At 37.4% G+C, this 23,330-nt stretch overlaps 1 protein-coding gene across 1 annotated transcript in view; it reads right to left on the bottom strand.

The window, feature by feature from the left end:
- Positions 1-14,621: 14,621 nt before the first annotated feature.
- The window catches only part of dscamb (Down syndrome cell adhesion molecule b), a 258,156-nt gene continuing 249,447 nt past the window's right edge, over positions 14,622-23,330 (bottom strand). Inside the window, exons 32-33 of the mRNA XM_056473430.1 lie at positions 21,131-21,433; positions 14,622-15,890 (exon numbers count right to left, since the gene is read on the bottom strand). Coding sequence (XP_056329405.1) covers positions 15,517-15,890; positions 21,131-21,433 — 677 coding nt within the window. The 3' untranslated portion in view covers positions 14,622-15,516. The remainder of the gene's footprint in view (positions 15,891-21,130; positions 21,434-23,330) is intronic.

Below are 23,330 nucleotides of genomic sequence, written 5' to 3'. Positions count from 1 at the left end.
GTAATGCTTCGATGCTCAACTGAAAAACTCAACTGGCTGTCACTCAAAAACTGGTCACACTCACAAAAAACAAGTCATTGATGTAAGTTTGATTGAATTATGACACATTTCCCACTCATTTAAATGACATTATTTCAAACTGTTTTAGGCAAATAAAACCCAAAAGCAAAATTCAATTTAAACCAATGATGTCAAATCATTTTAATTTGAATTTCCTTGTGAATTAATCTCGCCTGGAACAGTTTCCTCTTGTTGAGGCAATAAAAAAATAAAAAAAGGGGGGGGGGGGGTCAACTACGATATCATATTTTAAACTTTAGTTTATGTGTAATGTAGCTGTGTGAACATAAACAACATCTCTGAATGTAATACGCTCAAAGTTCAGTGCAAAGGGAGACATTGGCTTTTACAGAGTTAGCCTGGCAAAGCCTACAGCGAATGAATTCAATTCAATTCACCTTTATTTGTATAGCGCTTTTACAATGTAGATTGTGTCAAAGCAGCTTCACATAAAAGGTCACAGTAAATTGGAACAGTGTAGTTCAGTTTTTAGGGTTTAAATTCAGTTTAGCTCAGTTCAGTGTGGTTTAAAAATCACTACTGAGAGTCAAACACGGAAGAGCAAATCCAACGATGCGCAGCTCTACAGATCCCAAACCATGCAAGCCAGTGGCGACAGTGGAGAGGGAAAAAAAACTTCACTAATTGGCAAAAGTGAAGAAAAAAAACCTTGAGAGAAACCAGACTCAGTTGGGCACGGCCATTTTAATGGCCTAAGCGAAGACTCGGCTGTCCCTGAAGCGTCACAGGAATCAGTCTCATGTTCCACTTCTCCATGACCACCACAGTAGCTGCTCAGGATACGGCCTGGTCCAGGATATGGAAACCTTGGGATCATCTCGTCGTTGGTCTTGGATCGAATCAGTGACTCTGCATAGTCTAAGAGCCTCGGGAAGAGTATCCCCAGGTGGAAATGGAGAATAAAGAGAATAATTAGCGTAGCTGCTGTTCATAGTGTATATAAACAAGATGCAGAACCTGTGTGGAAACCCGCTAAGTGGTGCATTGAGTGTATGCTTTACTGAACAGATAGGTCTTTAATCTAGTTTTGAATTGGGAGAGTGTGTCTGAGCCTCGGACGTTATCAGGAAGGCTATTCCAGAGTTTAGGAGCTATAAATGAGAAGGCTCGACCTCCTTTACTCGACTTAGCTATTCTAGGTACTACCAGAAGCCCTGAGTTTTGAGATCTTAAAGAGTGAGTTGGATTGTAGCGAGAGAGAAGATTGGTTAGATAAACAGGAGTTAGATTATTTAAAGCTTTGTAGGTAAGAAGCAATATTTTATAATCAATACGAAACTTAACAGGCAGCCAGTGTAATGAAGTTTGGGGACTACAAAAAAAATTACATCCGGGTTAGTGATGTCATAAACCCACAATCTTCACCAGCACTGTATTGTCTCTATATGCGGCCGCTTTCACTGCATCTCTCAAAAGATACGTGAACGTTTCATATTACTCACACATGCCTATAACATGAATAAACATGAAAGACACTTGTCAGATTTTATTATAGAGGGCAGGCATGTGCTCTTCGTTTTTGTGTCATTCAGGCTCAAACTGATAACAGTTACGGTGACATTATTTACACAAGCGCGTGGTAGGTGTGAAGCTTCCCGGAGATGTGGAGCAGATCCGCAAATCACAGCACATTATGTTAGCTGACCAATCAGAGCCTCTTGAGGGCGGGCCTTTCAGAGGAGCTAGGAAATATGACAGTCGTTTTCATGTTAGCGGTCAGCTGTATATAATCAAAGTAAAATTATAATTTTCTTTTTAATACTGTGATTTTTCTACAAATGAAGCATGAGCACACATTGCTTTGCATCTTATAAACCCGACCAAAACCTTAAATTTACACTCTGGACCACCCCTTTAATCTCATTTAAAGGGCACCTATCATGCAAAATCAACTTTAGAAGCTGTTTGGAGAGAAATGTGTGTAGGCATGGTGTGTACACAGTCATATTGGAGTAATTTAAACACAATAAATAACTTTTTTCATCATTTCAATTAGGATCAAAATCCCAGCCATTTTGAGGTCCACCACACCATGATGCAGTGTGTAGTTTTTCCCACACACCGATATTGATTAACAGGTGTGCATTATCATGTCTCAGAATTAAGGCATATTATCATGCCCACAAGACAGAATTTGCCTAGAAACTGGGATTAAAAGATCTGATCCATCTATCGGTGTTATCCAGCTTCACTTCAAGAAGCAGTAAGTGAGACGCTTTGTATTTTTTATAACATTTTGAACTTGCAAGCAATTCATAATCACTGAAATCAGCAGAGCTGCATAGTATACACAACTATAAATGAGGACCCTTTAATCACACAACAGGAGTCCTGGTTTCTGGACATCAGTTTTATTTTGTACCGTAATGTAGCTAATATTTGATCTCTATACAGCAGTATATTTCCCAGTTTGGTAGGCATCCTGTCTCATTTCTTTCCATGGACAGCAGTATATTTCCCAGTTTGGTAGGCATCCTGTCTCATTTCTTTCCATGGAGTCTTCCTTGATGAGTGGGACATCCTGCCTTGACCCATTCAAGATGGCCCTGCCAGTGCAAAGTCCCAAGAAGCCAATCAGAGAACAACACCAAAGTGTGTAACACCTAATTTGGTGGCCAGTCAAGCTGAATCAAATTACACACCAACTGCCAGACTCATTGCAGGCTAGGGAATTTCAGAATAGGGATTCAGAGCATTTAAAACTGGAATACAGTTCTTTTTTCTCTTATATTTTTTTACCCCCTCACTACAAAAGAATGGAGCCACTAAAACTGTGCTGTTTAAAATGGGTCAGTTTTTGCCCCATCAGGTCTCTCTGTGTCATTGCCACAAGTGCGTGGTGTTAGAAGATATGCTACGGAAATCTTGGGATTGTATTTAACACTATAACGATTTAACTTTAATCTGTTAGTATCTTTAACATTGGTTCTGAAAAACTTTTGATGCTGAGTTGACTTTAAAAAATTGTTTGCAAAGTCAAAGGAGAACAATAAAGTAATTCTATATTCTCTGGGACAACCACTTTTTGTAATGTTTTAAGTTTATAGTGTTGAAGTCATATTGGATAATAACGAAAATAAATGTAAACAAACTTCTAGAAAAGTAACTTTTGTAATGTAATAGGGGTAGTAACAAGATAAATTTGTTAAATAATAATGTGATTTGAAACAGGAAATGTCGACAGATAATTGTATTCAGAAGTTGGTACAAAAGCAGCATCCAAGGAAGGTCTAGTCCTTTAGGAACAAGGATGGGCTGAGGATCGCCAATTTGCCAACAAATACGTGAGCAAATTATTAAAATGTTTATTAACAATGTTCCTCAAAGAAAGATAGGAATACATTTGGGTATTTCACCTTCAACAGTGTGTAACATAATTCAAAAGATTCAAGGAAACTGGAGGAATTGCAGTGCGTAAAGAACAAGGGCGCTCAACAACCGTGATCTCCAATCCCTCAGGTGGCACTGCATTAAGAACCGTCATTCATCTATAAGCCATATCACCACATGGGCTCAGGACTACTTTGGCAAATCTTTGTCAAGTACCACAATATGTATTTAGATCCACAGATGCCAGTTAAAACTGCACTGTGCCAAAAGGAAGCCCTATGCTAACAGTGTCCAGAAGTACTTCTCTGGGCTCTGAGGCATCTGGAATAGACCATTACACAGTAGAAACGTGTACTGTGGTCAGATGAATCAGTATTTCAGGTATTTTTGGGAGAAATGGATGCCATGTGCTGCGGACCAAAGAGAAAAAGGATCATCCAGACTGTTACCAGCAAGAAGTCCAAAAGCTAGGGTTTGTCATGGTATGGGGTTGTGGCAGTGCCCTTGGCAAAGGTAACTTGAACTTCTGTGACTGCAACATTGATGCTGAAAAGTACATAGAGATTATATGCTGCCTTCTTTTCCAGGGACACCCCATGCATATTTCAAGGCAATGCAAAACCACATTCTGCACAGATTACAAAGTGCTGGCTGCGGAGGAAGAGGATACAGGTACTCAACTGGCCTGTCTGCAGTCCTGACCTGTCTCTAATAAAGTATAGGAAAAAACAATGATGTGGAACACATTAAATAATGTGCTGTCAAAGTAAATTTAGAAGTCACTTCCTTCTTTCTTTATTTGCATTTTTCATACTGTCCCAACTTTTTCTGATCTGGGGTTATAAATAATCTGATGGGTATTTTGAACTGAAACTTTACAGACACTTCCTGGAGAGACCAAAGACTTATCTTGTAAAAGGGGTAAAAAAGGATTCCTTTAAATAAAAGTAAAAATTATAAAGAACTTATATATGATATATGTAGTAAACATGCTTACTTGACATATTTTTGGCAAAAGAAAGTAAATGTGCTTGGCTGTGAATGCGCCATGTACTTTTGTTTCTCTAAACAGCTGCAGGGGAGATTTTCCACACAATGAGTACTTGTTAACTTTAAAAAAAACTATCAAAACTATTCTTTTAATACAGTTTGTGTTTCAGTGACAGTTGTTTCAGCTACTTTTGTTTTATATATGTTATATATGTTATTATTTTATTTCAATTTCAGTTGACTGTTGTAGTCTTAGTTTTAGATTTTTTACTACAATAACCTGGCTGTATACTCGATATTAGATACTCTACACACGAGTAATACTAGCTACTTCTTTTCATACACAATTACTCAAGCTCAAGAGGATGCACAATACAGGATAAAGGCCAAAGCTGCTCTAATCTGCTGGCTGAAACTAAACAGCATCAGTCTGGTCCTTCTAATAGGTATAATGACATGTCTACACAAGTCCTGTGATGCAGCACTGACAGATATGATGCTATCAGGAGCTCTCTCAGACTTTCTATGAACAATAGACAGAGTTGAATTACATTTCACCTGCCTAGCAGTTTATTTATAAAGATATAATGATTCAGACATGTTGGTTCAATGCTCATGCATCATTTTCAGAGCAGCCTTACAATGGACAGCTCTTGAGCTGTGATGTATGTTGGAAACTAAAAAAAAAAACAGCATATGACAAGAGCACCATATCAAGAACCAGCTTAAACCTGCATCAAAACCTACCCTACCAACATATGCAGTATTATTTTTCACCAGAAGAATTAATAATAAATCACATTCAGTAGATCTAGTGTACACAATAACTTGTATAATTTAGGTAAAGAGCCCCTATTATGGGTTTTTAAAAATAACCTTCTATGCAGTGTGTAACAACTCTAAGTAAAGTGAAATATCCAGCTGAGGCTTAAATTTGAAAGTGCACTGTGCTTAAAACTATTGATTCATCTATAAAAGAGTCAACTCAGTGGTTCAAATGAATCGTTGGGGTAATGAAGACGCTGTGCTCTGAAGTGTTAGGGACAGTTAGTCTTATTTTCTCTACCCAAAGACGAGGCTGTGAAGAGTCAGTGGTTGAAGTTTATTTAAGGCAAAAATATCCTCAGCATTATAGCCCCAGCCTTGTGCTGTGTTCCTGTCATTTTTCTGTCGAGTGCTTCAGCAATCTACACGCTTAAAACAGGGTATTTGTCAGCCGTTTGTTAAAGGAAAGATCAGAAAAGACTATTGATGTATGGCACTTTGTCAGAGCTTGACAAAAACTTTAAAGTACACAGTTCATGGATCAGTTTCTTCCTCCATTTCATAAGTAACTTAACTGTGATTAAAATGGTTGACTCCTTGTTTTCTCTTCCTTGCAAATTACATAATTGTGTATTGTTACTTGTAACCGCTCCACTCGGATTGTACTGTATCTTGTTAACTCTTTATATTCTCATATCGTGTCTAAAACTATGTAGAAAACGAGATGCGTGCCGCTTTGTTTATGGATTTAAATGCATTCGTGAGCTTGCGATCCTCTGCCGTTTGTCATTGGTATGCCCACCAAGTATGCCCATGGTCAAGTTTTAAAATAGTTCAGCTTTTGCCACTGTGTGGATTAATACTGAATGTGTGTCATGGTTAGGAATAGAGCAATAAGCTGTTGTTTTGCCACTGTATGGATTAAAATTGAATGTGTATCATTGTTTTTATTTAAGGTTAACAATAGAGCAAAATGCTAATGTTTAACTGCATTGTTTTAATGCACTCCTGCATTGGGCTCACGCATACACTCTGAACTCTGACTACTTTAAAATTGTTGATAGCATGTGGTGGGTGATTCTCTCTGTCTTACACTGAACGCAGTCGACCAATCACAACAGACTGGGTAATCGGACAAATCAGCGCAGATTAGCATAAGGAGGAACAAATGAATGAATCACTAAACACAAATCAAATGAATCACTAAACAAATCATATGGGAGTCATTGGGAGAATTATGTAAAAATAAATGCATATTATAAGACAATGAAAATGTTTTTTGACCTTGCAAGCATATCAGCTTGTTGTTGGAGACCCCCCAAAACCAAAATAAGACCTTTTTAATGCATATTAGGGGCTCTTTAAAGGAATGCTTTAAAGGAATGCTTCTTCTTCTTCTTCAAGTCCCGTTGAGTTGCCAATATTGAATCCATTCAGCTGATTTCTGGGTCTGGTGGGAGCACTTTTAGCTTAGCTTAGCATAAATTGTTGAATTAAATTCGACCATTAGCATCAGTTCGATCTTCCCTTTAAGGCAAGTCATTTCGCTTTAAGGCCAGTCATTTCACTCGGCGGCCATCTTTGAAACGCCTCTCAGGCAGTATGCATGGGCATTCTGTTTGAATGGGGAAACATCAACACAACAACAAAACACAATTGTACAACAAAATTGCTCGCAAAGCTCCCCTCACACAGTAGCTTTCAGGAGTGGTTCCACCATTTTACCGTTGTCATGCTACACTTGCTACCTTATAAACAGAAGCACGCAACACTAGAAACAGACAGTATGTAGGACAAATGAATGCTATGTGGGTGAAAGTAAAATAGTTTTGTTTTTAAACTGTTTCTGAAAACATGGTGATGCAAAAGATCATGCATGTGGTTATGCACATCCGTCAAACAATGGAAATATAAGATAATGTCTCATCTCATGAGCTCGATAGACTTCACTACACACACACCCTGCTTAAAAAAATCCAGCTTAAACCAGCCTAGGCTTTTTTAGAAGGGTTTTGGCCATTTCCAGCCTGGTCTAAGCTGGTCAGGCTGGAAAATGATCAGCTAAAACCAACTTGACCAGCCTGGTTTAAGCTGGATATAGCTGGTTTTGACTGGGCTCCCAGCCTGGCTAGACTGGACAAGCTGCTTTTAGCTGGTCATCTCCCATCCTGACCAGCTAAGACTAGGCTTAGGAAGTGGCCAAAACCCCTCTAAAACCAGGCTGGTCGACCAGCTAAAACCAGCCAACCAGCCTAGGCTGGTTTAAGCTGTTTTTTTTCAGCTTAAGAGGAAAATGACTTCAGCTTCTCTGGTTTGGCAGCTTGTTGTTCTTGAAGATGTTATTAAATATGTTGTGAGTGGATTCTCTGAACAGTATATTTTATATTGCATTGTTTCATATTTGATCACCTTCATGCTTTTCCCCTTTCTTGATTTGTGTTTTGTTGTCTCGTGGATGCTGTGCTAATTTGTGTTTTGCTTTGTTGTGCTGTTTTATTATTTTGTGATTGTGATACACTTTGGGAACCAATCAAAAACAAGACAGTAGTTGGTGCCAGTGGTGTAGTGGTTAGCGGATTGACACATGCACTCTGGTGCTCACGGTGACCCGAGTTCAATTCCTGCCTTGCTGTCCTATGCCGATCCTTCCCCTCTCTCTGCTTTCCTGTCAACACTCTCTACTGTCCTGTCGGTTTAAGGTGTAAACCCCGAAAAAATAATTATAAAAAAAAAAAACAAGACAGTACATCTCAAAGAGTTAATCCCAATTAAATAAATTCAAAATAATCAAACACCTCTGGTACTGAATTAAAAAAATATATATATTTTTCCATTCATCTAAAGCACTGTGATGGATAAAGATAACACTATTTTAAATATTTTAAAATAAGATTTTACTGTATATTGATTTTAAACCAAATTGTTAGTGCATTTTTATATAGTTTTCTATTGTTAATTTCTTTAAACACCTCTTTATTCAAGGTTTCATAAATATTTCACAATTTTGAGTCTATATCATGCAATTTTGAAGCAACATCTCACCAATTTTGAGTTTATTGTTCTCAATTCTGAATTGTGACTTCACGCAGTTGAAAAGTTGGTAGTTGGGAGAATTAAAGTCACAGTTGTGAGAGAAAAAAAATAACGCTAACAAGAAAGTCAGAAAGAATTCTGTGATAAATGTTATTGTTAAACATGGTTTTTCCTACCACTGCTATGCTGATGACACCCAGCTATACCTCTCTTTTCACCCTGATGATCCCTCGGTTCCAGCTCGCATTTCAGCCTGCCTGTCAGACATTTCACACTGGATGATAGATCATCATCTCCAGCTTAACCTCACGAAAACGGAAATGCTTGAAGTTTCTGCCAACCCGACTCTTCACCATAACTTTTCAATCCAGATGGATGGAGCAACCATCACTGCATCCAAAATGGTAAAAAGCCTTGGAGTAACGATTGATGACCAACTGAACTTCTCTGACCACATTTCTAGAACTGCTCGATCTTGCAGATTCGCACTCTACAACATCAGAAAGGTCCGACCCTTCATATCTGAACATGCAGCTCAACTCATTGTTCAAGCTCTTGTTCTCTCCAAACTGGACTATTGCAACTCTCTGCTAGCCGGGCTACCAGCTAGTTCTATCAAACCTCTTCAGCTGCTTCAGAACGCAGCAGCACGAGTGGCCTTTGATGAACCCAAAAGAGCACGTGTCACTCCGCTACTCACCCGTTTGCACTGGCTACCAGTTGCTGCTCGCATCAAATTCAAAGCTCTGATGTTTGCTTACAAAGCGACCTCTAGCTGTGCTCCTTCGTATCTGCTCTCACTTCTGCAGATTTATGTGCCCTCCAGAAACTTGCGTTCTGTGAATGAACGTCGCCTCGTTGTTCCATCCCAAAGAGGGAAGAAATCACTTTCCTGAACTCTCGCATTCAATCTGCCCAGTTGGTGGAATGAACTCCCTAACTGCATCAGAACAGCAGAGTCACTTGCTGTCTTTAAGAAACGACTAAAAACGCAACTGTTTAGTCTCCACTTTCCTTCCTAATCTGCAACTGACTCTCTGGCTATACCACTAACTGTGCCCTCTCTCTCTCTCTCTCTCGCTCTCTCTCTCTCAAAAAAAAAAAAAAAAGTTTTACTAATGCTTAGCTTCTTAGACTTTACACACCGGAAACCTGTCTATAGCACTTGCTCACTGCTGCTCTTATAGTTGTGTAAATTGCTTCCTTGTCCTCATCTGTAAGTCGCTTTGGATAAAAGCGTCTGCTAAATGACTAAATGTAAATGTAATGTAAATGTAAATGTTATTATTATTACCTTTCGCTATTTTATTTCTGTATTTTTGGAATACAGATCTTCAAATCTTCAATAGGCTTTATTATGGTTAGCACTTTAAGTGGCAATTGCATTTAATACATGTGTGACTAAAATATATCACAGTCTCGGAGTATTTTCACATTACCTCACTAATTCACTCTCAGAAATAAAGGTACAAAAGCTGTAACTGGGGCAGTACCTTTACTAAAGGTACACTTTTGTACCATAAAGGTACGTATGTATCCCTAAAAAAGAACAATTGTGTACTTCATAGTACCTTGAAAGTACAAACGTATACCCTACAGGCACAAAATGTTCCTTTAAGGTACCTTTATTTCTGAGAGTGTTTGCATCGGACAGTTTTTCCTTTGTCAGAAAACTTTAGCTGAAATAAATAGTTAACAAAACTAAAACCTGCTTCATGTATTGTTATTAATTCACTGTAGTTCTTGCAGTTTAGCTGGTGTCCAGATAAAAACGAACCTTTAAGTACACAAATTTTTATTTCTTTTTTTTGCTCGTTCAAACTACTTCTCTAAAATGAGCTGAAACAACACAATTCTTGAGATTTCATTGGGACAACTTAATTAGTTTTATGTTTAATCCACATAAATTTGTTAAAAGTGTTAAGTTAACTTAATTAATTTGTGTTGGGAACCCTGCATTTTTTACAGTGTGACAACTTGCACAACTGATGCCTCAAGTTGTTCAGCAGATGTGTTGTTGGTATCAATTTATTTTCATGGTCCCGTTTGCAAGAAAATTTGCAAGTACATAACTAACTGTAATGTATAATTAATCTATAAAAAACAAAATGTGTTATATGAACAAATAAAACAAAGTGATATTGTTATTAAGAAGACATGAATTTACATTTAGTAAGCTACACTTTAAAAAAACATCTGCATTTTTTAAGTTTTCTGTATTTTGTGATGTTTAGATTTTCTGTATACATTTCCCCCCATTTAATTATGCTTTTGAATAACGTTACGGGACATTGATCTTTCTTCCAACAACTTTTAACCCTGAAAAGTTCGAAAAAGTGACTTTTATAAATTTTCTTAAAAGTTTAAAGTGATAGATCATTTGGGTTGGTAATCTATATTACAATACAAAAAACCCTTGTAATAAACTGCCAGTACATTTTCTGTTATTTTACAGACTTATTTCTCAATGTATTTTTTCTTATACATAATAATTATTTAAAAAAACCTAATAAAATGTCAATAAAAGTCACTTTGTTAAGTTTTCAACATAAAAAGTTAACAGAGCCAAGGTCAAGGTCCCATAATGCAATTCACAACCGTAAATAAACGGAAAACTAAATTAAAAGTTGTTTTTTTTTACAGTGTAGTTGTAAGGTGTTTCTGTTTTTTTTTTCAGGTGGTATTTGCCCATTTCTTTATTAAAAGGTAATAATAATAATAATAATAATAATAATAATGATAAATAGATCAATAAAATTTGCTCTACTGTGAGTCAGTGAACGACTTCATGTGATGGTTTACAGCTGGTTGTAAATAAATCTGCAAAAAAAAAATGTTCAAAAGATACTGCAGTGCCCTCTATTGGTTATAATCATGGAAGGCAGCCTCTGTATGTAAACAACACATCCTCACGGCTTCCTCTAGCTGGCCTGGACGCTTAATACTTTTTTCTGCATTATGACTTTGGTTTTCAGGTATAGTTCAACCAAATCTGAAACATTCTGTCTTCATTTACTCACAATGACTCGTCGCAAACCAGTTTCAGTTTCTTTCTTGTTGAGCACAAAGGAAAATAATTTGAAGTGGTGTGTTTTTTTTCTTTGTACTGGTTTCCTGGTTTATGTGTGTATGGCTACGTGTGTAGTGGTTTCCTGTTTTTATATATATATATATATATGTTAGCCCCCTGTTTATTTTTTCCCCAATTTCTGTTTAACGGTGAGAAGATTCTTTTTCAGCACATTAATAATCATAATAGTTTTATTAACTCATTTCTAATAACTGATTTATTTTATATTTGCCATGATGGCAGTAAATAATATTTGACTAGATATTTTTCAAGACACTTCTAAACAGCTTAAAGTGACATTTAAAGGCTTAACTAGGTTAATTAGGTTAACTAGGCAGGTTAGGGAAATTAGGATTGTTATTGTATAACGAGGGGTTGATATGTAGACAATCGAAAAAATATATAGCTTAAATGGGGCTAATAATTTTGACCTTAAAATGGTTTTCAAAAAATTAAAAACTGCTTTTATTCTAGCCAAAATAAAACAAGTAAGACCTTCTCTAGAAGAAAAAATATTATCAGACATACTGTGAAAATTTCCTTGCTCTGTTAAACATCATTTGCGAAATATTTAAAAAAGGAAAAAAATTCAAAGGAGGGCTAATAATTCTGACTTCAACTATATATATATATATATATATATATATATATACATTAGGGATGTAACAAGATCTCGTATGGCGAGATCTCACGAGATTAAATCGCAATGAGATTTCTTGTTGAGGTGAAAAGTTGTCTTGTGAGTTGTGATATTATGATGGAGCATGAGGGTGAAATTAGCATTGAAGATTGGAGGTAGGGTTGGATTTGAACTGCAAATCAAGTGCTTTGGACACACCCGACAGGCTGGCCTCGGAGTTGCGCGTCACTCGTTTAGGGAGGGTGAGTGTGACGTAACTGATTTTTTTCTTGACCAGAGTTCAAGTGTTGCTGCATCAAAAAACAGAGGCTGCTACAACTGCAGCCACACGCATTAACCACAGCTCATAACATACAATGGAACAGCACTTTAGATATGCTTAAAGCCACAATCGTCATAAACACTAATCGAATTAAGACGAGTGGAGTATTCCTATTTCAGTCGCATTATTCAGTCGCAGTACAGGCATATAAATGCCGTTATCATACTATTACCATTATGTAGGACTTTTAGCTGAATTTTGAGACGAGATAAGCCATACACACTCTGAGTTCCAGTTCAGCGGCTGCCATGTCCAACTGCAGCCACACACTTATGGTTCATAACCATGCGATGAAATAGCACCAGATACACTGAAAGTTATAATGTCATAAACACAAATCGAATTAGGCCTTTTGGAGTGTTCCTATTTTAGTCGCATTACTGAAGTGTACAGACATGTAAACACTGTAATCAAACTATTAATGTTGTGTTGGACGTTAAGCCGCATTTTGCGACAGGATAAGCCATGTACACATGGCTGTTTAACACCATTCTCTGCACCTACTGACACCTACTTACTCACTCAAGGACCACAGACACACACACACTGAACTCCTGGAGACTGGAGACATGGACACATTTATGCTGTCCGGGAAAAGCTGATTTTTTTTTCATTCATGTGCGGTATCAAATTACATAAAACAAGTCAATTCTATCAGTCCTTACTTCATATTTGCATGATCACATCCAGTAGCTCAGAGGGAGTCATGGGGGCATGAATGAAATCTTTCTGAATGAAAGTGAAACTGATTTGTTAAATTAAAAATTAAATACCGAAAATTATGTTTTTTAAGGTCAATTTGTGGAAAGGTGTTCAATTTCTCATGTAAAACTGTACAGGGAAGCCAGTCAGTAGCGTTTATAGCTAAATATAGTGTTTGCATGTACTTTATGGCACAGAATTCATTCAAATAGGAATAAAATACCATTCATTACATTTTTTTTTTTAAAGCAATTAAATAGTTTTGCAGTTTGTGATTTGTTTTTTTCCGTGGAATAAAAAAATATATTTTCCATTCACACAGGCTAGTAGCAAAATATGTTGCAGTGTTTGCATGCCCTTTTCTCCATAGATCTCTATTCATTAAAATAAAAGTAAAATAACATTCAGGTTAATTTTTTTTTTCAGTTGAATGAAATACTATTTCTTAAAAATAGTGTAAAAATCTCGTCTCATCTTGTTCTCGTGAACACAATCTCGTGTCTCATCTCCTCTCATGATATAAACGTCTCGTCACACCTCTAATATATATATATATATGATTATTTTTGGGACAACTTAATTTTTTTATGTTCAATATACTTACATTTTTAACTTAATCAATTTGTTTTAAGACAACATGAATCAATTATGTGGAACCCTGCATTTTTTACAGTATTTATTTTTCCTATTATGGATATCAATAGTTACTGGTTTCCCCAGCCTGATCTCACGAGAAAACGTAAGTATTTTACATTTTGTCAGTATAGTGGCTAATTCGTACGAATTCGTACGAGTTCAGTCGTACGAAATTGTACGATTTTAAAAAGGAGGCGTGGCACCCAACCCCACCCTAAACCCAACCGTCATTGGGGGATGAGCAAATCGTATGAAAATGTACGAATTAGATTGTACGAATTCATACGAATTAGCCACTAAATCAAAAAGTTACGAATTGCCGTGATATTGTGTTGGTTTCCCACATTTTTCAAAATATCTTCTATTGTGTTCAATAGACAAACAGAAACTCATAAAGGTTTGAAACAGTGAGAGTGACTTTTTTGAGTGATCTATCCCTTTAAGCTAATTCTAGTTACCATGACGGTTAACTTACTGTATAAGGGTTTACATAAATCCTTATTCAAAGGATTTGTCATTTTGATCTCATACTAAAAGCAACATAATCCGCCGTTTATACCTGCATCCGAAAGGAAAACTTGAAAACTCAAGAATAAGCAGAAACAAATCAAATAGATGCTATTATTCACCCCACCATCATAGTGTCTGTCTACCATCAATTACAGTTTAGAGACTGTGTCATTAGTTTGTCTCTTTATTGTCAATCATCTTCGGGTTTTATTTTTCATTATGCATTACTGAATACATTCATATCTGTTAGTACTTCAAGATGTCCAAGAATTACGAAATTATTAGTAAATCCAGTGTCATATTGCTCAATTAAAATATCTTCTCTTTGTTGCGTGTCTTACACAAAAACAGGCCACACCATCTACAAACAGGTGAATCAGATACCATTCATTCATTCAAGGAGCCGCTGGAGAAAACTGCAGACGTTGACGTTTTTTTTTTTTTCCCCACGCTTCTCTCTTCGCGTCACACGTGCTCTCCGCAGTATCGTCTGATGAAACTACCGTTACGCAGTCACAAAAAAAGACAAGAGAACCCAACAGTTTCAATTTTCTAATCAAACCAGATGTGTGCAAACATGACTAAGGACTTTATTTACCAAATCTTTTTTTCCCTGTATTATCCACAAATAAACGTGATCTCTTGATGTGTATTCATATATTTATATATATATTTATATATTTATATGTATGTTGTAACATATATTACGACATATAATGCCATAATACATATTATAACACTATAAAATCCCTTAGTGTGACAAAAAAAAAATCATTTTTTTAAATTTATTTGCAGGTCCCCATGCAGTCCTTAGAAAGCACGACATTCTGAGACGACTGGAAACTGTGGACGTGTGTCTCCCACGTTGGACTCGTTGTCCTTCCTCTTGGAAATCTTTGATCGCACCTCATGGATTCTTCAAAACAATCGAGTCACGGATAAAGAAACAACATCTTCCTGCAGAGCTGACCTCGCTCCGCCATTTTAAAAGCATTTTTTGATAATTTTTTTTCTCTATTTTTATATAATAATAATAATAATGACTATAGAATTATCCTTGATATAAATTCAAAAGTAGTTCCTCTGTCAATTTAAATAAATAATTTTGGCAATCTTCATAACGGTGGTATTTAAAATAACGTACGTAAAATAAAATAAAAAATTCCAACTCAGTCAGAAAAGAGGGAAGAGAGGTGAGTGAAAGAAAAGAAGAAAGAGTAAAAAAACAACAGAGAGAAACAGAGAGAGTGCGATAGATAGAAAGACAGATGCAAAGAAAACTATCCACTTCTTTAGGAATTCAGAATGTATGTACAGGACTCATCTCTGAATCAGAAAAGCTCTCGTCTTTGCAGCAGGTCCTCACGTTTGTTTGTTTGTTTGTTTGTTTTTGTGTGTGCGTGACAGTGCAACGTGGTCCGTAGCTGTAGTCCTGTGTTATACAAGTGTGTAGGACTTTGCGTAGGGGTTGTTGCTTTGTTTCAGGTGTCCTCTGGAGTCTAGCAGCGATTCCTGGGAGCTGCTGAGTTTGGCGGCCTGGGCCAGGTCGCCCGGCTCGCGCTGTGGCAGTGTAGAGGCAGTTCCCGGCTGCCACTGCTGTACCGCCTCTCTGCTGGGGGGCCCGGAGGAAGAGAGGGCTGACGAGGGGGTCTCGGAGGGGGTGGGGGCAAGCAACGCCGGCCGCTTTGTAATCCGGCTCTTCTGTGGGTCCATACAAGTCTGTCCTGTGGCCTCCCGGCCTGAAGAGGCCGCTCCCCGGTTCAAAAGGAAGTCCATGCGTAGGTAAGGGGGGAGATGGACCAGTTCACCTGCTACAAAATAAATAGAAACACGTAATTGTAAGCATTAAAGATCCATGATCAAAAAACTATTTTATTTTAATCACCACTTTTGGTGCATTTCCACTTAGTGGTACAGTACGGTAAGAGTTGGTACGGGTCACCTTTATCAAGCTTGCTTTCCACTACCAAAAGGGTACCAATGGTACTCTCTTGGTGGGCATGGTGTATGACAGAAACTTTCAGTCGACATAATTCTTGCTCGAGGAAATGTCAAAGTAAAGCTGTACGGGTCGTTCACATATTATCTGAGAAGCTCTTCTCACAAAACAGATGCTTTATACACATAAATACTTGTGTATAAATGCTCATTACAAACCGTTCTATGAACATGATTTGATTATAACTGCAGATCAATGATAGTGTAAAATAGCCTACTGTAACGTCTGCGATTATATGAAATAAATAAATTAATGCAACATATAGGAACACACACAGCCCCTTACAGTCTCCGAAAAAAAACTACACACAGCATACATTTAGTCCTTATTTGGCTTCAAAAACAACATGCAACACATAGCCCACCTTTAATCTTCACCCGCACATCTAACCTCTGTTAGTAATTCCATCATTCTGAATTCATAATAGTGCAAAAAGTGATGATAATAGTTAAACATGGCAGTTTGTTCAGGATTAAGGTTGCTAAAAGAATCATTTGCTCCTTTGTTTTTTTTCTGGCTTCTTCTTTGTTTTTTCGAACTTCACTTTCATGTTTGTCCGCTTCTGAAAGGATCGGGTGTCAGAAGCACTTCAATAATCACATGCACGTTGTTATCATCAGCTCAAGAAGTTCGTTATTTCAAATATAAATGTGCACGCGAGCTCTCTGGAAAAAGTGAAACCGCTCGCACTTTAGACAGCCTTGTAAACAACTATGGGGCACAGGGTAGATTTTGCTCTTCTTCTTGGCTTTGTGGCTGTTCATCAAGACGAAGACAAGGTTTGTTTAAGCCCAGGTCGACCATGGCTGGTTATATATGTATATATTATTATGATGCAATGTCTCGGCTGTGTATTAAAAAATGGCACTTCCTTTGTTTTCATTCTCCTGGCTTGTGCACGAGCTAGTGACGTATGTCTGTTAACCAATAGCGTTCAGCTGCGTGATCTGCTCTGTCTGTTGGTACCCTTTTGTTGTGCTAGGTTCCCTATCGAAAGGGTACCTAAAAAGCGTTACGGTTCATTTTTTTGGTACCTTTTGACTGTGGAAACATACCGAACTGTAACGTACCACTCTATAAAGCTACATCTACACCAGTGGTTTACCCCCAACCTGCACATTTTGTTGTATTTCTTGCTTATTTAACACACCTGATTCAGATCATCAGCTCGATAACAGTGAGATCCATTAACTGATCCTTGTGTGTCAAATAAAGGCCCGGTCACAACGGGACGCTTTTTGCTTGCACTTTTTGACAACATGATTAAACAATGGGTGACAATGTGATTGTGCACACTAATACCATGCGTAAAAGCATTATTAAAAAAAAACTGTTCGGTCTGATGTGCCGCGTCAAAAAAATGCGCCACATGCTGACGTTACAGTAAACTGGAGGCGATCTCAGTTTCACTTTCATTCAATGAAAAAGATAGCACACTGAGACAAGATGAATGTAAAGCTGCTTTTTTCATTAGTGTCTGAACACAAAGAGCAACCACAATGATGTTAGTAGTTGTGGATAGTAGCAAATAGGATTTGATGAGTTTCATTTTACCTTTCTTTCATGACTTGCAAGTTCATTAAGCGCCATCTAATGTCAGGGCATAATTTTGCACATTCACTCTGCTCAATGCCGATGAAAATTGTCTAGGTTTGAATGCAGAAAAACGTCTCAAAACACTGATGATAAACATGAGCGGTGTGTTCGAAGGTTAAGACAGACAAGTACTGATCTACACTAAGCAGAATACATTTAAAAATGGTGAATTTGTCCTAAAAATGATTCGTTTCACAATTGTTTTGTCATCCATATTAAAATGTCTGAAATTTTTCATTTGATCTTAGGTTTTAACCATAGACTGTAAAATATATGGACGTAGTATCCGTGACGTCACCCATAGGTTTCTGAACACTGCAAAAGAAGCTACAAGTAGGCGCGGCCAACCGTCGCCATTTTGTTCGCGCCTCATCGCACCCACGGTGGGATACCAAACAAGGGCAAAGAGGCGGAGAGTGAGCGGAGCTACAGACACCTGCTGGCACTTTGCTAAGACCTAGCAGACAGACTTTACTTTGGGAGAAACGCTTGATACTTTATTACCTGCGACTCATTTGTGTTCTGACCACATGTGCTTGGCTGTACACTATATCAATAAAGTGTTTAGACTTTTAAAAACACTGTAGTAATACATTGAGCCACTAAACATTGTTCTTATGACGTTTTTCTACAGGAAGAAAACGTGAATTACTTCCAAACACTTCAATTATAGTCTGTGTTAGTAAATGCAAAACTATTGATGAACCTCAGCATAACACTGTATGATAACGCTTCAGATGACTGTTCTAGAGCCTGTCAATCTGTCACATTCTGGAGTGCTTTACAGCTCTAAAGAACATTATTAATGATAAATAATCTTAAATAAAACACACATATTTATAGAGATGGTGTACAAGTATATAACTTTACTCACATGGGAAACGAGGCCACGTGAATGGTTTGTGAGCACAATTAACTGCACACAGCATCCCATATCATCTGATAATTGTAAGAAATAAGTCCAAAAGGCAGCTGACTGTGTAAAGCCACATAAAACAACACAAAAATACGATGAATATGCCGAGATCAGTGGCTAATCTGCCGGATTCAGCTGAGGTGAAGTGACGGTGACCAGCGAGACCTAGCTGTCACTCAAGTGGCCACGCCCTTAATTATGCAAACTTAATATAACCTAATTTAAAGGAAATGTATGAGTTATAAAAAAATTCACCCCCCTCACAGTTGTCATGGTGGGTAATAATAGCTATATGACCCAAAATCTTTCTTTGTACCAGGCTGTAAACACCTTTTTTTCTGCTGTAAAGTAGCCATTCTAACAGTGGGCTCAATTGCAACTTGCTCTATTATGGAGCCAGGACTAGCGGAATTTTGATGAATTGCAGTTTCAGTTACTTCCGTATTGGCTTCCCGAGGGAGAGCAGGAGGTTGCCGCTTGGTTTTAACCAGCATCATTTCTGCTTGACATTTATTTTCTTTCTGCTCTTTGTCAACCATCTTTGCTGAATTGATCTCATGACTAATTTTTGACTAACTTTTGAATAAAAAAAAAACGATTTTAAATAGCAAAACAATCAATTAATCAGATTACGAGATTACAAAATAAAGTATTTAAACAATCTACAATCATCTTTTTAGTATTACAGTTTGGCAGTGTTTCTGCTGAGTTGGGTGACAAATGCAGTAACTCAAAAGCATTTAACATGCTTTATTAGGCCAGTGATGAATGGTCAGCCGCTTTAATTAAACATAGCTTGAAGTTTCCCCTCTAAAGCTAATTATAAATGCATCACTCTGGCAATCACTCTTCTTTATGATGTGACTCGACTGACTGTTCATCAGAAACCTCAGCCTTGTTTAAACCTACATTAAAATTGGCGTAATAGATTACTCATCTCGTTGTCAGAACAACCTGTTGGATTATAAATCTGATTAAAACTCAAATAACACTTCACATACACGCACAATAAACACTTGATATAGAGGCAATCTCATCTCCTCTCTCAGTTGATTAGTTTGTTTTCCAAGAAACTCTTACTCCAAGAAACCAGGAGATTAAATATTAGACCACTGGAACTGAGCCAGGACGCAAAACTGCTGTAGGCTGATTTAGAAATGATGGAGTGCTGTATTATACAAACTCTTTCCAATAAGGCTAGTACTTTAAGTTCACGTCACATTTAACGACTCCATTGTGATAGCAAACTGCTGTTTTGTAAAGATAGACACTACCTCTGCAATACAGGATGAAGATTGCCCTTATTTGCCCTTACGGAACAGTGCCAGGTGCTCTCACTAACCAAAGGCTTCCTGTCTGGGGGGATCACACAGATATGCTCTTAATGAGACGGTAACAGTAAACTCTAGCCAGTAACCCTAAACCTGTCTAGGGCCTGAAATGAGCCCTGGGTGGCCCAGACGCAGAACATGTTAAGCCCACTGATGCGAAAACATCAGTGTGTTTGGACAACAGCCTTCAAGCCACCATCCATCAACATACAGTAGGAACTGATAGCACATTGTAAGAACTAGCTGGTAAACAGGTAAACCGATGAATGTGTGAAAAAAATGCAGACTCAAACACCTACTGTCAACTAATAGTCAAACATTAGGTCATTTTAGTCTTTAATGCCTGAAAAGTAATGTAGTTTACTCCTTACAAACCTAAATATAAAAGCAAGTTATATAGTTCAGAAAAAAGAATGTGAAGTCTTTGAGTTTACTTGCATTTAGGCATAATTTTCCTGAGAAATTTCTTGATCTTCATCAATAGAAAAAACACAGTCTGCTTAAACTAATACTACAGAAATATTACATTTTCAAGTTTGTGTGGTATTAGTTTAAGCAGTCTTGCAACTGTATATATACATATATATTGCAATATAGATAAATCTTACCTTTAAAAAAATTTAATAAAATTATATATATATATATAATTTCTTAGTCTTTAATAGTCTTAAACTACAGACTGACAGCTTTAATTTGAGGCTATGTATACCTAAATCAGGTGAACGGTGTTGGAATTACAACCGTTTGCATATTTTCCTCCCACTTGTTAAGGGTCCAAAAGTAATTGGACAATTGGCTTTCTAAGCTGTTCCATGGCCAGGTGCGTGTTATTCCCTTATTATTCCAAATACCTTTTTTTATATAAAATGTAGTGTAGTTTACTTGTGGATGTCTGATGACTAGCACGCTTCCGCTGAGCCAGCTGTGGTAGCTTGGCAACAGAGCCGCGACAACACACAGAATCTGTCATCACAGTTCAGCACGGTTGTCTAACCAACACATTATCAACACATTAAATAAACTGAATTTATTTTGTGATGCAAGTACACAGTAGTTAAGGCCACCTGATGTAAAGTGGGACCAGAAACTCAAATAGGTTTGGAACAAGTGAAGGGTGAGTAAATGATGTCAGTATTGTCATTTTTCTATAAACCATCCCTTTAAATAAATTCTGAGCAGTGTTCTTGTGAGTAATTCTAAGAGGCTTACCGGGTCTGTGTGCTTTGGGCACGGCCATATTCATGACCCGGCTGGCATCCTGTGGTTTGGGTGGGGAGGCTGTGAATCTGCAGATGCCCGACTCTGACGGCGTGCTGGACGTCAGGCTGTCTGTGTAGTCATTGGTGCCGGCTGTCATCTGTTCAGAGGATGTGTCCGATATGAAGCATTCTGTGATCGTGAACTTAGCATGTCGCAGCTGTTCCTCCATTTTGGCGTGTTCATAGGCACGGGCTAACTCCTCGTAAGTGGAGGAGGCGCTTTCTGTAGACACCATACTGCTGCGAGCGCGGTCTGCAAGAGAGAATACACATATTATGTATTACCAAGGCCTTGGATGACATTTGTTCATGGGATCTTTATGTAATGTCTTTGATACAGACTGGTTGAAGGGGCCATTTATTTTTTTTAACCTTGTACCTATTGACCTTATGCTTTACATATGAGCAGGTGCCGCCATTTTTTTGGCGGTTAGACTTCCAGTCAGCAGCAGATTTAAGCATGGGCAATATGGATGATCGCCCAGTGCGGCATCTTGCTGGGGGTGGCAAAACGTGCCCCAATAAAAGCTTTGAGATACGATTTATTTTATGTAAGTGTATTAATTTAGAGTGGTAATCACAGAATAAAGATGTTAGGGGCCATTCACATTTGGTGCTATGTGCAACCAAAACAACGCTGGGGAAAACAAATTAACGCAAATACAACTCTGGGGAAAGCAAATTGACGCAAATACAACTCTGGGGAAAGCAAATTGACGCATATACAATGCTGGGGAAAGCAAATTGACGCATATACAATGCTGGGGAAAGCAAATTGACGCATATACAATGCTGGGGAAAGCAAATTGACGCATATACAATGCTGGGGAAAGCAAATTGACGCAACTACAACGCTGGTGAAAGCAAATTGACGCAACTACAACGCTGGTGAAAGCAAATTGATGCAAATACAACGCTGGTGAAAGCAAATTGACGCAAATACAATGCTGGGGAAAGCAAATTGACGCAAATACAATGCTGGGGAAAGCAAATTGACGCAAATACAATGCTGGGGAAAGCAAACTGACGCAAATACAACGCTAGGGAAAGCAAATTGGCGCAAATACAATGCTGGTGAAAGCAAATTGACGCAAATACAACGCTGGGGAAAGCAAATTGACGCAAATACAATGCTGGTGAAAGCAAATTGACGCAAAAAAATATTCCCACATGCCTCACACACACATCCCAGTTGTTTATATGCGTGCTGATAAAATACGCGCCACTCATGCTCTGTGAAACTGGAGTAACAGCCTTTTATGCAGAGGTGTTGGCACGCGGCGAGTTTATAAAACTGAAGTTTATATAATATGATCTTATTTTGACTCAGGAGTCAGGCAGGTAAGACCTAATAACTTTAATTCTCGACCATGAGTCAGGTCTAAGACAACAGATAATTCTATAAAACATATGTTTTCATATTCTATAAAATCGGCATAATTAATATTCATGCAAAAGATTCCTTTAGCGATCTTAGCATCACTCCAGTTGTGGCTTTACATTGTTTTCCAGTTACATTTAGGATTGATTTCTGTTATTTATTTAAAATAATAATTGTGTAAAAATAATAGTGATTTAATAATTATTTAGAATAAATATAAATAAATTGTTATATTTTTTACATTTTTTATAGAAATTTATTTAATCTGGATAAATAAATCATAATCATTCCTAAAACAATTGCAGAAAAAAGCGCACTTCCACATTGCAGAATAAGACAAATATTATGAATATTATGATGAATATAAGTTTTTTCTGACTAAAATGATTGATTATGCGGCATTTTTTTGCAAAAAGAGTCCAGATTGTCCAAAATATGTGGGAAAGTTGGCCAATTTAAGAATTTAATTTAATGTGACATTTACTTAATTTTGCTTTAAATTCATTAATCACAGATTCATGGAGGGTCTGATTTAAGTTTTGTTCACATACTGTATTTTTCAAAAAGAAGTTCAACAATGCTTACTTTGTGTGCTAGAACCTAATTTGTTTTTGTATTTTTTAAGTTGTTTCGTCTTGTATTTCACACAAACACATCTGAGCTTCCACCAAATCCAACATTTGTTCTTGCACGTCAGAACGTTTGAGCTTTTGGTCTGTTCTTTTCAGAAGACTTGATTTAAACAGTTCACACTACTTTTATTATTTTT

This window comes from Danio aesculapii, chromosome 15 (genome assembly GCF_903798145.1).
Source record: "Danio aesculapii chromosome 15, fDanAes4.1, whole genome shotgun sequence".
NCBI lineage: Eukaryota > Metazoa > Chordata > Actinopteri > Cypriniformes > Danionidae > Danio > Danio aesculapii.
This window is presented reverse-complemented; position numbering and strand designations above follow the sequence as displayed.